The 16,141-nt window shown below is 40.9% G+C and overlaps 1 protein-coding gene across 1 annotated transcript in view; it reads right to left on the bottom strand.

Annotated features, from left to right (window-relative positions):
* Positions 1-412: 412 nt before the first annotated feature.
* Positions 413-16,141, bottom strand: part of nphs1 (NPHS1 adhesion molecule, nephrin) — a 35,985-nt gene continuing 20,256 nt past the window's right edge. Inside the window, exons 11-29 of the mRNA XM_062422471.1 lie at positions 15,727-15,851; positions 15,463-15,631; positions 15,158-15,287; positions 14,793-14,965; positions 13,957-14,097; positions 13,251-13,391; positions 11,645-11,766; positions 10,880-11,039; positions 10,553-10,709; positions 10,009-10,160; positions 4,785-4,896; positions 4,522-4,703; positions 4,357-4,401; positions 3,913-4,035; positions 3,293-3,341; positions 2,271-2,403; positions 1,204-1,270; positions 796-953; positions 413-624 (exon numbers count right to left, since the gene is read on the bottom strand). Coding sequence (XP_062278455.1) covers positions 535-624; positions 796-953; positions 1,204-1,270; positions 2,271-2,403; positions 3,293-3,341; positions 3,913-4,035; positions 4,357-4,401; positions 4,522-4,703; positions 4,785-4,896; positions 10,009-10,160; positions 10,553-10,709; positions 10,880-11,039; positions 11,645-11,766; positions 13,251-13,391; positions 13,957-14,097; positions 14,793-14,965; positions 15,158-15,287; positions 15,463-15,631; positions 15,727-15,851 — 2,429 coding nt within the window. The 3' untranslated portion in view covers positions 413-534. The remainder of the gene's footprint in view (positions 625-795; positions 954-1,203; positions 1,271-2,270; positions 2,404-3,292; positions 3,342-3,912; positions 4,036-4,356; positions 4,402-4,521; positions 4,704-4,784; positions 4,897-10,008; positions 10,161-10,552; positions 10,710-10,879; positions 11,040-11,644; positions 11,767-13,250; positions 13,392-13,956; positions 14,098-14,792; positions 14,966-15,157; positions 15,288-15,462; positions 15,632-15,726; positions 15,852-16,141) is intronic.

Genomic DNA, 16,141 nt, shown 5'->3' with positions numbered 1-16,141 from the left:
GTGAATAGGGCCATTTTGGTCAATGCTAGTGATCAAGGAATTGTTTTAAACAAAGCTCAAATGTCAATTGACAGGTAGAGTCGCCAGAAGCTTCAACTACAGCACTGGCTGTGCAGCTGGGAGGTCCCCGGCCAGATGCAGAGTATTTGCCGGGGAGCACTTAACCAAAAAGCACGACATGAGAGTCAATAGCTCCAAGGTGACAGCCACAATGAAGCTGCCAAGAACTTTTCAGCAGAGAAGTGAGCGGTGTGACAAACTCAGAACACATTTATTATTGTTTTACACAGACTTTAAGAAGTTGATATAAAAAATATTCAATGTACACTGTAAAATTTAAATACATGTGAAAGTGAAATTGTGAGTTACAGCATTTTACATCAACTACATTGTACTTTTTTGACTGGTGCATTCAAGGTGATTTATATGATGTCATCGAAAACAATAAAAAATACATTGTACAAGACTATACTGAATATTGGCTGTACAAGTCTTGTTTGTGTCTTGTGTATTTGTTTACTCAGACCTTCTGATCTAGACTAACTCGCCTTGCAGTTCAAAGGGAAGATCAGAATCTCTCTGTGGTTGTCGAACATCCATGAACTCCCTCACTCTCTCAGGGCCCTGCTGAGACACAGATTGCAACTCAGTTACCACATATATGATATTACATAGATGATAAAACTACATTTTTATGAAGTTGAAATTTTTAAACTAAAAACTGTGATATTAACACTTTTTAATTATTGTATAAAATAGGAACTCTAACCATAGGCTGGGGTTTTGTTTACTGACCTGAGGGTAGGATGGTGATCTCCAGTCATTCCTTTGATGAGGCAATCTGTGGTCAAACATGGTCAGATGGGAAGGACGAAAGGAAGGCAGGACATCCTGGTACAGACCTTCGTCTCTCACATCATCATACAAATGGTTGTGAGGGAGGGGGGTAACATCTTACAATGCATGAGAACAAGGAAATATATCAAAACATAATAAAAACAAAGACATAAAAAGATTTGGTAAAATATGTAGGTCAATAATTACTAATAACAAACATTAAGATACTGTAATTAGCCTTGGATTTGATTCTAAAGACAGACAGACATAGTTCCTGATTGGCTCAGACTGCATCATATTAAGGATATGAGGTGTTTACTATTGTCCTGTTTACTTTGTAGTATATCTTTGTGGCATCAAGCTTACATTTTTCCTCAGGGAGTGGACTGAGAGGCGGCATGTAGTCACCGGTGGGGTAATAATGGGAACTTTCCTGATGTTTGTGAAACAAAAACAAGAGATAGCATCATAATGACTTTAAGTAACTTTAGGTAAATGAGAATTCCAGGTGTTTTATGGATGGTTCGCCCAAATTACACACGCACAAAAACAGACCCCAAAAATGTATTTTCTGAATCGACCCTAGAAGTAGTTGACTGTGAAGTTATGTTTGGTTTTATTTACTTAGCTAAATACATCCATTTCAGAGATTTCTGCTTTCTCCCCAATAAAATGGAAGTGAATAGAGTTGCTGTGAGCAGTTTTAATTGAAACCACAGAAGATGACAGAAGATATAGTCCCCATGAAAATTCTTGTCAGTGAGGTCTGGATTATCCAGGGTAATGGGCATATTTTTTATTGAAATGCTGCAGTTGATTTTTTTAAACATCATTTTCCATTTCTTTGAGGACCACCTGCATTGTTTTGCTTATCTTAGATACTGATATCTCAAAACCTGGGCAAATAAAACCAAAACTATTTGTATACATTTAGAAACCAAATGAGGGAATATATTTTAGGGTTATTTGGCTGAACCAACCCTCACAGGTATGTGTTGTTCTAAATTAGAGTTGAGATAAAGCCTGCCTCCATGGGAATTTGAGGTTTCATTATACTCCATCCTGACAGCACATTTGCTATCTGTTTTCTTTTACCTCACTCTTCAGATTTCTTCAAGGTTCACATTCTTGTTGGCCTTTTTGAAGTACAAAATGATAATTTCTCTGAGATCGATGTGTATTTTGAATGCTAATTATGCAGTATTGATCTATGTTCCATCTCTGTGAACAGCTAAAGGTTTCATTAGTTTATCTATCCACTTTCCTTGTTATGGATGCATTTTCCACTTCCTCTTCTGCCAGACTCCTTCACCCCCTGTCTAACCTCTTTCCTCTCCTCATCTGTTTACTCAACCTTTTCTGTATCTCAGCATATTTTTCTTACTGTCTCTTTCCCTCATTCTGATCTTCCCTCTCCTTAGTTCTGTTCTTACCGCTGCATAGCTCTCGTAGACATTGCTGTCTGTTTCAGATTCAGAGTCGATGAGGAGGGTGCTCTGGGCTGCTTTGTTGATCTTTTCTCTGCTCTCATACTTATTGGAGTTGCTTACAGTTGACTGACTGGACCTGCATGGAGAAATCAGAAGGTGCTTTTACTTTTCTGTGCTTTTTTTGTTCATGTCACATGTTTGAGTCATTTTCAAACAACTTGTAGTCCTAAATATCAGTGTACAGCAGGGGTCAGCAATTACACAGGGTGGGGGTGAGGGGGCTGGGAGTTCCCTAAGAGGCTGTTTTGGATTCATTTCCGTTCACACTGGTGTCTCTCATGCGTCTCGAAGGTGTCCAGCTAACTGATTGTGTTCAGATTTCGTTATTGCCTACATCACTTCCAGGTCTAAGAGCCACCTGAACAGTTATCACGTCAGTCTATTGCCAGACAATTACCAGATTTGTTTCATACAGGCTAGCTAAGAAAACAAAAATGTTTCAAAAACATTCCAACTGTTGAGATTGGGAAGGACAGTCATTTGGCATTGGCGCTTAACAATCACCACATTGATGATGTATTTTTCTGTTATGTCCTTGATGGGGATGCATCAGGACATATTAGCGTTTACACTACAAAAGATATATGTGCAAATACGTCCCAGACCACCCCAGCAAGTGGTTTGAGTGATTGGATCACAATGCATCTTGGTGGTTGTATGCACTTGTATTTCGTGCTGTCCACTTGCCACTTGCTGTCCAATTGCCCAAAATGCATTATAAAACCAATTGTAGGGTCTAAAAGTCTTAATAAGAATCTGTCATGTGGTATACTGTATATACCTGTCTATTGCAGGATTGTGGTGCACGTTTGATGACACTAATATAAATGGATATTGACAGAAGCTTGTTTTGCCTGCCTGGCGGTTTTAGTAGCTGGGTCAGCCAATGGATCAGGTCTCAGACTTCTTAGAGTGGATTGGATGTGTGTCTCTTTATTACTTCTACTGCAGGTCCTTAAACTTACCCCTCCTCTCCATTCTTCTTTTTATCCAACCCACTGCCTTGCCTACCCCCTGCGGGGGGAACAGACACATAAGGAAAGACGCTTAGTGTTCAGAAATTAGAACTTGAAGAGAAAAGCATCATCTCATAAGCACTGAAATTAATCAGAGCGATAAAAAGGCCAAAGAGAGTGAATGAAAGTCAAGTAAGCTGGGAAAAATCTATGTAAAAAACCAGAGGGCAGAAGAAGGTGAAGAATGAAAAATAAAATACAGAGGGGGTTTGAACCTGACAGATAGCCTGGAGAAGAAATAGAAAGAGACAGAGGGAGAGATAGAGGAAGGACATAAAGCTAGCAAATGAGATAAAAGATATGGACGAAACACAGAAGTGACAGCTTTGAGGGATGAATGTGGCAGGAGGTAGAGGCTTAGAGAATGAGCAGAAGGAGAGGAGACAGGATAGACAGATAGAAAGAGGGACATGGGGAGATGAGAAGAGAATGAGAGGCTGAGCTGACAATCGCATCATGGTTCAGAGTAATTTCTGTAGAGTTTTGTTGAGGAATCAGGACATTATCATGACAGAAAGTGATGCAGGAAACGCTTTCACATCCTTAGATGAAAAGATCATTATGGTCACCTGTTTGGCCTTGCCTCTTTTTCCACCTTAGTCCAAAGAAGCAACCCAGTGAGTTCAGTACCAGCAGAACTCCAAAGACCATTGTAAACACTACAGTCAAATAGGCTGGCAGTCCAGCTCCACCTGGTTCACAAAACATTGAAAATGAGCTCAATGCATAACAATGAAAGTTAAAGAGGATGTAATAAGGACATTTGGGATGATATAAACTGACTGGAGCAGACCCAACCACTTTCTCAATTGTCTTTATTGATAAAAGACTAGCAGAGGGGAAAAACTATGGGTGGGCGCCATGACGATTGCTACTCTCATAGAGCAAACATTAACAGCCTTGGAGGTGCATACATTAACATGATTTAGCCAAATGAAGCTAGCTGCTGTGCAAATAGCAATTTCCAACTGCCCTAAAGATTTTTTTTTAGGGAGCTGTGATAAAAGACTTACCCACTGAGTCATCATCTGTGGGCACACCTTCTAGTTCATTCATGTCTGTAGAGAAAGACAAAAACTAAAATGCCACACTTCTAAGCATAGTAAGCTGGACTTTAACATTGTTGTACAGTACAATACAATAATGTCACTGTCAGGCAGGGGTTACTCCAAACTGACCCTTGGTGGTGATGGTCAGTACTGCATTGTTGTCTGCATAGCCACTCTCTCCCATTGCATTGAGTGCATTGACAGAGAAATTGTAGGTGGTGAGTGGCTGCAGGTCAGTGACAGTAAACACTGTCGCACTAGGAGGAAAGACGTCCACGTACAGGAAGCTGGCTGAGCGCTCCCAAAGGTATCTGTCAACCAAAAGGCACTTACAATTATTTCATTACGAAAGGGTGACATTTTTAAATGAACATCCTCTTTCATTGGCTCACCTTATACGAAATCTTTGTCGCAAACCACCGTTAAAGCCGGGGATCCACTCCAGAGTGACAGAGTCATGGCTGAAGCTGACCTGCCGAAACAATGTGGGAGGATCCGGGTGACCTAAAGGATGAACAAAAAGAAGAAATGTGGGAAAATGTAATGTTATCTCTGGTTATTTGAAAAGCCTTTAGTTGCTCAGAAATTGAGATGTGTGCCATGAGATAGTCGAGTGATTAAATCCATTGTCTTTGAAATAACACGAGGCCCTGCTGGCCAATAAGACTGTGCCTCCCTCTCTGCTTTGGAGCTGTTATATACAGTATGGACAAAGTGATTATGCTAAAAGTGAGTGAAGTGCTGATGCTCCTTTTGACATAAATAGGAGAGGAAAAAACAATTTGATTATTTTCACATTTCCCATAGGACACTTCTTTCAAATTCAGAGGGTGCAATCACAATCCCGTCATATTGAAATGTAGTGCACATGTCTGACTTTTTCACAATAAGATGAGTTTATCTGAAAACGTAGCACTTGAAAAAGAAGTGTTTACCTCAGGGCAAAATGTTTGATTTGCGGTTGGAGAACTGTTATATGATTTCTGACACTTATAACATATTTTTAAGTACACTAAGTGTTGAAGATTTGATGAAAAAAAATTGGCAATAAATGCTGATGATAAATAATGAAAAAATGAGTAAAATTAAAACAGGAAAGGGAAAAGAACACCATGGTCAAAACTTGTCAGTGAGCCTCCAAAGCCTCCCCTTGTTTATTTTTTTTTAACCTCTTCTTTATCAGTTTACTCTACCGGCACACCACTCATTTGCTTTTTCTTTAGGTTTTACTTGTTGTATGAATGATCAGGAAACATGGGCAGGGTTATTGCGGATCACTCTCAGAACAAAGTAGCTTATTTGTCCAATATATCCAACCAAAGTCATGCAATGATAGATGGAGCCTCTTGATTATTATCAATATTGTGAACAAAGATCAAAGGAGGCTAACCAGGCCTTCAGTCTGACATGAGGCACTAAATTAGTCTGGGTAGTGAAGAGAAAGTGGATTATTTTGCTTTTGGAACATGGGAAAAAAGAACAGTGTTTTTCAGGGCAGAGAGAGAGAGATAGCCAAGGAGAGAAGGAGAGATAGTTGAGCAGCAGCATAAGAAAGGGATGTTCCACTCATCTCTGACTCCAGGCTGCAGCCCAGCTTGTGGAGTAAATAATTCCCACTATCAGCTCCACTCATAAGATTCCAGGGCAAAGAGGTCAGTCTTATTTGGATCTCGCCTACTTCAAATCCAAAAAGCACCACGCTAAGAAAAAAAAAACTCTCTCTTCCTTTCGGGCTCTCAAATGATAAGGAAGCATTTAAAATGTATTATCACTGCTTCAGATTAATTATGAATATTCACAGTGCAAAATGACTGTGGAAAAACGGGGCCAATATTGGATTGTATTTTATGGTTTTTATAGTAAACATTAAATGTGTGTCCAATGGTGGCTATGGGCCTTCGCTGAGAGCACGACTGTGTTGATAATGGTGGAGGTGCAAGGATATAGTGGTAGCTTGAAGGCAGAAAAGTCTAAGCACACCGGGAGAGCTAAGTATATCAGTGCAGCATTATCTGAGAGAGAAGTGAAGTAGTGCTATAGGCTAAATGATGATAAGGTAGAGATACAGCAATGGAATACGTTCCTTGAAGGGCTGGCACTCAGGAGCAATAACAGCTCTCGCCAGTTTACAGAATTCTGCATCTTCAATGGCCCTCCCACACTAGTGTAATGTTGCTGGAAAAGGCTGATAAACCTTGGACGAGGCAGCATACACACAATTATTTTGAGATGCTGCCAAATTAGAACCAAAGGAAAAAATTGTGCTCCAATGCCAAGTACGTGATATGCATAGTCCCTACATGGAGTGTGCCCTAACCACTGACATTGATCATTTTCCATTAATTTAAAGCTACATTAGGTGATTTCTGACCACTAGGGGGCAGATAGACTCCAACACAACTGGCAGCAACACAGGCCTGATATTTGTAGGGATTTCTAGTTGCTTTCACAAACAATTACTTAGACATCCAGACACAAATCAATAGGTATTTTGCTACCTGACAATTATAAGAAAATCCAATATCCACACACGTTTAAGCTTTTGGTTTAGCCCTCTAACTCTGTGTTTTTATCTTTAGTTTACCAGATGATTGACTTTCTTTCCTTTTAGGCTATCTGCCATTTTGTGCTGGGCAGGTAGCCTACACTCATAGGCATCTGGCCAGTAATGGGCTCACCCACATTACTCACTGACCCACCTAGCCAAGTTTGATCAAAATAAATGTTGTCACAATAAATGTGTGATGTATATATATATATATATATATATATATATATATATATATATATATATATATATATATATATATATATATATATATATACATATACACAGTACTGTGCAAAAGTCTTAGGCCACCACTGTCATACAAACAGAAAATACAGGAAATATGTACACAAAATTCAACATTATTTATGAATTAATATTATTAATTAAGGTTCCATTCCATTTATGTTTAAGAGAGCCAGGTTCCTGCTATTGCTCAAGTGTAAGGGGAGGTCACACTAAATACTTGCCACTTTAGCCAATAGAAGCTGTTTTCTTTTTCAGTTTTTTTAATACTGCTTACACATTTCCTGTATTTTCTGGTTGTATTCTATTAAAGAGACTGAAAAATAATTAGACTTGTTGAAAAACAACAAGTCTAATGGTGGCCTAAGACTTTTGCACAATCTGTATATCTGTGGACTATAAGCAAAGTGATGAGGGACTTTGAGGTGTGTCAGCTGAAAAAGATGATGTGGAAATGTTAGATTTCTAACTGAATTTGACAGATTTTCCTGCTATTTACAGATAATGGGGGCCGAAGACACACAGTCCTCTCTAACAAGTCTTAGGCCACCATTAGAGTGTGTTTTAGCAATCCTATAATGACCATATATAATTATTTCTCAGCCTCTTTATTAGAATACAACCAACAAATACAGGAAATGTGTATGCTGTATTAAAAAACAGAAAAGAAAACAACTTCTATAGGCTAAAGTGTGTAAGTATTCAGACCTCTCCTTAAGCTGCGTTCACACCAAAAGCGTCTGACGCGAAAAATCGCTTGAATCGCTTCTATCGTGCCACTTGATCATAAATATCAATTTTTGGATCATCGCTTCATTCGCGCTTGTGACGTGAGGAGAAACTCGCCGCTGATTGGATGTTGCGGCGCGATGTCTCCTGAAAAGTTCAATTTTTCCAACTTTATTCGCGCCACTTCAGACGCTTGATTCATTCATTCATTCGCACCGCCTGATATAAAATCACGTGTGATCGCGCCATTTACATTGATTTTCTATGTAGACTTGCTGCTCAATTCGCATCAGACGATTTTGGTCTGAACGCCCCATTACACTTGAGCAAAAGCAGGAACCTGAACCTAAATGGAATGGAGCCTCAATTAATAATAATAATTAATAATTAATGTTAAATTGTGTGTACATCTTTCCTGTATTTTCTGTTTGTATGATGGTGGTGGCCTAAGACTTTTGCACAGTACTGTATATGGAAATAAATGAATGTGAACTTGATTAATTGTTGACTTGATCTGTGTGTGTTGACTTTGTCATCTGATTAAAACTGTTGAAATAAATTCTGGGGAGTCTCCAGAATGGTTTCTCTGGTTCTGACATGCAGACCCTTCTGAGCTGCCTTCTAGCTGTTATCTCTAAACAACATTTTTAATGTTTAATATTTCAATGTGTTCATCAGCCCACAACGAGGTCAGCCTCGCTATACCACTCACTGGCGGTATAGCGCTTTCTTCTGGCCAGGCTGATGCGGGTTCACCCATAGCTGCAAGAAGTAGGGTTGCTTGGGGTGCTGCAACTTCCAGATGGCTCACAGTCTATGACCCCATTTGTGTTGTTGCAATAAATTATTTTTTTCTGTCATGTGCAAGGTGGTCCATCAAAAACAGACCCTGTGTGTAAAGATAGCGAAGTGGGTAAAAAGAACTGGCTCACAGACCTGGTTGACACATACTGGTTAGAACTGTATCAGGCAGCCTGACTTCTAAAAACTGCAGTTATGAACTTGACAGCACAGAGGAAACTCTCCAGAGGAAACCGAATTAAACTTTTAGCTTTTGAAATGAATTTTTTAGACATCTCTGATGGAGTTCGGGATTTAGCAAGACCTTACAATTTGGTTGTATGAACCTGGACTGTGTGTGTGACATTATGGATGTGTAAAAGAACACAGAACAATAATTAACATTAGATCCTGACTGATCCTGTCGGCATGTTGGGAGATATAAATAATAAGAAGTTACACTGCTGTGCCTCGTATGTAAATGCGCACAGCACTTATTGTTTTTGCTGCGGTGGGATCGCTTCAAGTATTTAATAAACTCAAACATGTTTTGGTGATTGGAAGTGTGTGCTTAATGGTTAAAATCCCTGTAACACCAACTGACATCATGTTCTTGTGGCTATGGGTTCATTCGAAGGTTTTTGTGCCATTTATGAACCAAATTCACAGCTAAATCTGTATTTATTTCCCAGTACAGCCATGCTTCTGCCTCTGCTGGTTCAGCATGTTGGGTGAGCAGAACTTCCTACCTCGTTTTTCAGTTTGTTTATGTTTGTTCTTTTTTCTTCTTCTAACTTTTCATAAGACAGTTTTTCTGGAAAAGATGGTCCACCCACTTTTGTATTGGCCCTCCCAAAATACAACTGCCAATGCCACTGGGGTTGGTGAGACTCAACCACATAATGCTGGTTAGGAAACAAAAACAATTAACTAAAAGTGGATTAAAGTGGCTCCAGCTTTGTAAAGCTGCAGAGTTCGATGTTTATTCTCAGTGGACAGAGTCACCCGACAGATTAATTTGAATACACTTAAAAAAATGTTTCATGCAGTTTTAATATATTGTTACTATGTATGGAAAACCAAGTCTCCATGATTGATCATTTTGAAACTTTCAGATACTGAGCAATCGATGAAATTAAACTAAGCAGACCATTTTAAAACCCACTGAATTATCTGCCACAAACAGGGTTGTTTTTTTTTTAGCTTATGAAAAGTTGACGTTTTGGAGCTACATGGTTTTTACAGGACAGTGACATTGGAAGGGAGCCACCAATACATACACACAAAAATGCAAATGTACACAGATACAGTACTTGTGCTGACGAGCTGGATGTCTAGCCTGTCTTCCCCAAGTGAGTTGCGAGCAGTGCAGCTGAAGACAGCATAGTCCAGAACTGAGCTCACATTTACCACTTGGACTTTGCTTGTGTGGAAGGAACCCTCCCTCACAGTCCGCTGTTCATACCTAACACACACACACACACACACACACACACACACACACACACACACACACACACACACACACACACACACACACACATAGAAAGGGATATAAATCCTAAGCAGGCACACAGCAGGGATTTCGATGTCCTGCAGATTGCACTAAGTCACCCAATTTCACACATCAAAGAAGCATTAAACAGGTATTTGCATAGTGGAAAGCGAAGTATAAATGCACTAAATCTGGATTTAGTGGTGAAATAGCAAGAAATAGCAAAATATTTTATTAGGGTACAACCTAATGTGATTGTGAGTATTCATCTACATAGCCAAATGCAGACAGTAGCACCAAAGTTGATAATGAAAATAATGGCAAGAAAAGGATTTCAAATAAAATAATGTTTTCTCTCTAACCTGGGGTTTGCAAAGTCCATGAGCACACCTTTTTTTTCCCAAGTGAAGTCGACACGAGGAATACCCTCTGCCTGACATACTACCTCAGCTGTAGCGGTGCCATCCCCTCTACTCGCTACCTTCCTCCACTGGGGTCCTTTCTGAAGCTCTGGTTTGACTGCACAAGACAGGATGAGCATAGAGCTTACTCATGCAGAAACCAGACACAATACAGGATTAAATGTATATATGTAATTATTTACAGGAACAAAAACATGTGCATTTTCATACATATAACTATCCATGTATGTTCTGTCCTGACATATTGAATAAATTATATAAACTCACACTGCACTACCAGCTGCACATCTGCACTGGCAGGGGGTGCTATGCCATTATTGACAATGCACTGGTAAAGTCCAGCATCAGCCCGAGTGACATTATGGATGGTCATGAGGCCTGATTCCTCTTCCTGGGTCTCCTCTCCCATTTCCACTTCCTCCTCTCCCTGTGGAATACAGAGTGAGGGTGAATAAGCACAGGACAGCAGCTATCCCTCAATACACTCTCCCCTCCTCCTGGGTGAGGGTTGGAGATGGGGGGGACGTACGAAAGAGCAAAACAGATAGACAGTGAGGGAGAACTGAGCAGGAAACAATCAGGCGGGGATGAGAAGGGCGTCAGGGGAGTGAGCTCTGAGGATAGAAAAGGATAATGCCAAGGGTTGGAGAGCCACAGGGTTATAGAAAAGGAGGGGCTGTGCAGGTTGAAAGCGGGACACACAGTACTGCCAGGGGGTGGGTTAGACTGGAGAAGGCATCAGTAGATACAGAGACCACGCCACATTGACAAATGTGCCCTTTAGTCACGCAGCAGTAATGAAAGCTATTTCTCTGGATTTGGGATGAGTGTGGAGCTGGAAAAGGTGGGGTGGAAGGATAGTTAGAGCCAGTGAAATATGGTGCATCTGTGCATTTAGAAAGGCCAGTGGTAAACGGCGAGAACGAATAAAATAATAGAAAGGAAGCCAGATAAAGAAAAAATATAAATAAATATAATTCAGGGGATGACTGTGTTTCTGTGTATGTGTTTGTGCGTATATACTGCTCTCACCAGCCATTTCCAAGAGAACATGTCAGGTATAATGGGGTTGGCATCTGCCACACATATCAGGTCTGCTGTTTCCCCCAAGTTCACAAACACAGGGTCTTTCTCTGCTTTAACACCGGGCGCATCTGAGAGTAAGAAAAAGGGACAAGGCTAAGGCAGGACCAAAGGTTAACATGCCAACCTGGGACACATCATTTGCCAACCCATTAAACATGGCATGCTGCATTGCTATAATTACTCTTTAACTCATTTGTCTTTGAACTTGTTCATAACCCCGTCCTAATTGGCCTCTACATTTCAGATACAAAGCCATTAACCTCTCTATATGTTAGAGCATTGCAGATGCTTTTGGGACCATACTGAGAATTGGTCATGTCACCCAAAAGCCCCTCTACTGACGGTACATCCCAATTCTGACTATGGCAGACTGGTCTATTCTTCCTCTCTTGATTCTTCATTTCATCCATCTATCCATCAAATAATTTCTGCTTCGCCATCACATTTTGACTGCATGGTTCCTCTTCTTGTCTCTATTCGCCTCTACCTGACAAGCTTTTTATACTTCCCTTGGGTGCCATGTACAATGTACAATAAGGCCATTAGTGCCTACTTGTCTAAACTTATGTTCACACTTGAAGAACAATGGTGGGAAACACTTGAGAGACACAGACCTCTGGGTTGGTTGGATCCACCCGTGTTGGCCTGCTAACCAAGACAGACATTGTTAAGTGGGCTACACTGCCACCCATAAAAGCTACTACAATCCTCCATACATAATGAATATCTACAACTGTCAAGCCCAGTCAGATCAGGACGGCAGAATCCATTAGGCTTGTACCATGGGCTTTGGTGAATCGGGCAGACCTACATTTTCAACACTTCCATTATTAAATCATCACTATTGGGGCAGAGGGCCTGGAGCTCCAGGCTGGGCCTGGGGCAGCAGTGGAGGTGCACGGCCTTGCATGGAGGCCTAATGAATGAGGCATGTTTGCTGGGTAGTGGCTGAATGTCAATATTGTTTGGGTGTGTCTGTGTGTGTGGGTGCCCCAATACTTTAGACAGCTTTAGACATGTTCAAAAACTATGCTGTCAGTGGCCTACAGATTCAAAGCCAGTTCACAAAATGAAAAATCATTTGCAGAACTTCAGGTTGCTCCCTGTATTTAAAAAGGAAGACAGTCTGCTCAACAGAGATGAATGATGTGGTTGACTTCTGACCCACAGAGCCCCACAGGTATACCTGCATATCTGGCATGTTAGAACCAATTCTATATTTACTCTCCCTCCTCTCTCTCTCTTTTTTATTTTGTATTTTTCTTCTATGTGCTTTTAGAGAGTTTACTATAAATTGCTGTAAACTATCAAACTAGCTACAATAGTAAATTGTAAAAAAACAACACAAAATGACAAAAAAAAGAGACTATTTTTAATATGTGCAAAGTAATCTACAGGCATGAGTATTGACATTTATTTCTATTGTTGTGAATGTCTTTTGTTTTAATGATCACACAGAAAATCACTTGTACTTTTAACATGAAACACAAAAACTCTTGCAGCTTTTGTGTGTATGTGCCTGCTCATGCATACTCTGTGTGCGGGTTCTTACACTGGACATCCAGCATGATGGAAATTTGGTTGACACCCTCATCATTTGTACACTTAACAGTGTAAACTCCTGCGTCCCTCCGTGTCACATTCTTGATCTCCAGTGAGAACGCGTCGGACGAGTCATAGTGCAGATCCCTCTCTATTTATGAAAACATGAACACACACACACGCACACATACAGACACACATGCAAACCAATGGTAAATTAAGTATTCATTACACGCTCATCAACCACATGTCCTCTGGCCACTGGTCTCTAAGTGACATCTAATCCTGCATTATTGATTGGACTGGCTGGATTCCCACATCTAGCCAACAATAGGCTGCGTGAGAGAAACCTTCTGTACCACAGCACTCAAAATATAATAGGTGGGTTTTCACATACAGGATACAGTTATTCTGTGGTGGGGGCTGTGTGTTTTGGAACTAACAGAGTTAACATAGAAAGAGATTGGGTGCAGCAGGGTGACATCGGCCTGGAGGGGAAGCCAGGTTTAGAACCGTTGTGTTGTATTCAGGGAGACAGCAATCCTCATTTAGACTGCATACATTAGAGCCATAATGAGAATTACATTTGGCAGGGTCCCATGCTGGCTAACCTGCCATGTTTTATTCAGACCCTGAATGGCAGAGCTGAGTGCTTACTTGCTGGCTCAGCTCAACTAGGACCTAGTTTATAGAGCCATCACACAGCCCTGGATCACCTATGACCAGCTTCTCCCTGCGATGCAGCCAAACACAGGAGACCTCCTCTGGGTTAGCTGAGAACAGCAGTGGGATAGTTGCCATGTCATCCTCCACCACCTGGACCTGTGTTGGCTGGTCTGGGCTGAACTCTGGTGGGACTGACACAGAAACAGCACACAAATACAGCTAAGTTGGATTTTCACCAAAAATACATGAGCAAAAGGTACAGATACAAAATGACAAGAACCAGCAAGATAGGAAACAAACACACACAAAACATGTTGAGCATGAAAGCAGAGAGAGACACTAATAATGACAGTCAAACCAGTAGAAAGTCAACATCCTACCAATAATTCCAGATCTAACCAACTTCACACACTTAGAGAACGGGGGAGTAAGGTAATGTGGGAGGGAAAGGGACAGGCATTAAAATGACGAGTGACAGTACTGTTGTCCAACTGCAGCTCCGCACAAACACACAGTGACATTCCTTCATGCTCATACACAGCACCAAGCTTTGAAGCAGTGGCTGGCTGCTGCCTGTGAAATGGCATCAAAGACAAACATGGCCATGCAGCAAAGCAAATGCACAATTAGGACACACTGCCGCAGAGCTCAACAGACCCACAAATCACAACAAAGGTTTCCAGTAAACAAAAAACACACACATACACATATTATGAGCAAAAGTACACCAGCAAAGCAGCTCACATCCCCACCATTATAGATCATCATTATGCATCGTTTAAGATTTATGCAAACCACATCTCTTGATCATTTGCCAAGAAAAAAAGGAGGAAACAAACAAACCAAGAAAGACAGAAGGAAAAAAACTACATAACCCTCCACTTACACAGAACATTGAGTTTGAAGAATGTGTTGGCCCCCTCAGCTAGCACATGACTGTAGGCCTGGCAAATGGCCCTCTGGTTGTGATGCTGTGAACTCAAATTCAGGGATAGAGAACTGCTCACTGAAACTCCACCAAACTGAGTTTTCTTTGGTTGGCTCTCCACCCCCTGGAACCTAGAGTATAAATCCCATCCAGCAAATCCAATCAACAGGGTAGTGTAAGTTCACCAAACAATCATGGATATTTCCACATTTAACAGGATAAACATCATTCATTCAGACTTGTTTTGAAAGTGTTTAGCCCCTATCAACATGTGTCACTGGAACTATTTGCTATGGGCTTTTCCACCCACTGCCTTGCCAAACCTGAGTGGGCCCAGACTCCAAGAGATGTCGGCCTTTGGGTTGCTGCTTCCAGACACGCACTCCAGTGTTAACGTCTGGCCCTGACGTAGCACCTCCTGGTCAGCTGTGATCTTCATACTCACTGCTGTAACTTGGGGACCAAGGAATAAACGAGAAAACACAATCTTGATTGACAATTAAGATCAAGAATACAAAATGCTGAAAATCAGTGCAAATAGGTTCATATCAGACCCATTATCTGATATTGTACTTTTTCTCTCAGTTAGACTGGAATAAAGGTTGGGCTGTGCTTCAGTGTAACTCACACTGAACCATGAGCTTAGTATGGGCAGAGATGGTCTTCATTGCCTCATTTGTGGCATCACAGCGGTAGGTAGCCATGTTATCACTTGGAATCAGAACCAGGACCAGCTCTCGAGCCACACCCATATCAAAGGATGTCTGCTTCAGGGCACTTGCCACTTTCTTCCCATTCTAAAACAGGAGGGGAGTGATATTACACATTCAAGTGTATGTACTCTGGGCATGCTAACACACACATACAGATAGACATGCCTATACGAACTGACCTTGAACCAAGTTACGGTTGCAGTGGGATTCCCTCCAGTGGAAAAGCAGATGAGACGAACCTTTGTCCCTGAACGAAGAGGGACATCTTGTGGAGGAGCTTTAAGCCATACCTTTTGAGGGGGGTCTATCATAAAAAGAGCACAAAAGTTTCAAAATTCGGTACAATTCTTTCACAATTTTAGTTGATGTTTAGCAGAGGAGTTCATATTTAGAACCATCACTGGCATGTATAAGGAGTTGAAGTCAATATCAGTCATGAAAGACTAAAATCTGGTCGAACAACATTTCTTCTAACAAAAATAACAAGGCAGACTGAAGCATAGTTGCTGATTCTGTGACCATGATTACATTTGTCAAGTGCTGTTTGCTTTTTCATTTGTTGACATTTAGAGTTGCATTTATAATTGACCCCTG

This window comes from Scomber scombrus, chromosome 7, assembly GCF_963691925.1.
Source record: "Scomber scombrus chromosome 7, fScoSco1.1, whole genome shotgun sequence".
Classification (NCBI taxonomy): domain Eukaryota; kingdom Metazoa; phylum Chordata; class Actinopteri; order Scombriformes; family Scombridae; genus Scomber; species Scomber scombrus.
Note: the sequence above shows the minus strand (reverse complement) of the source record. Positions and strands in the feature narration are given on the sequence as shown.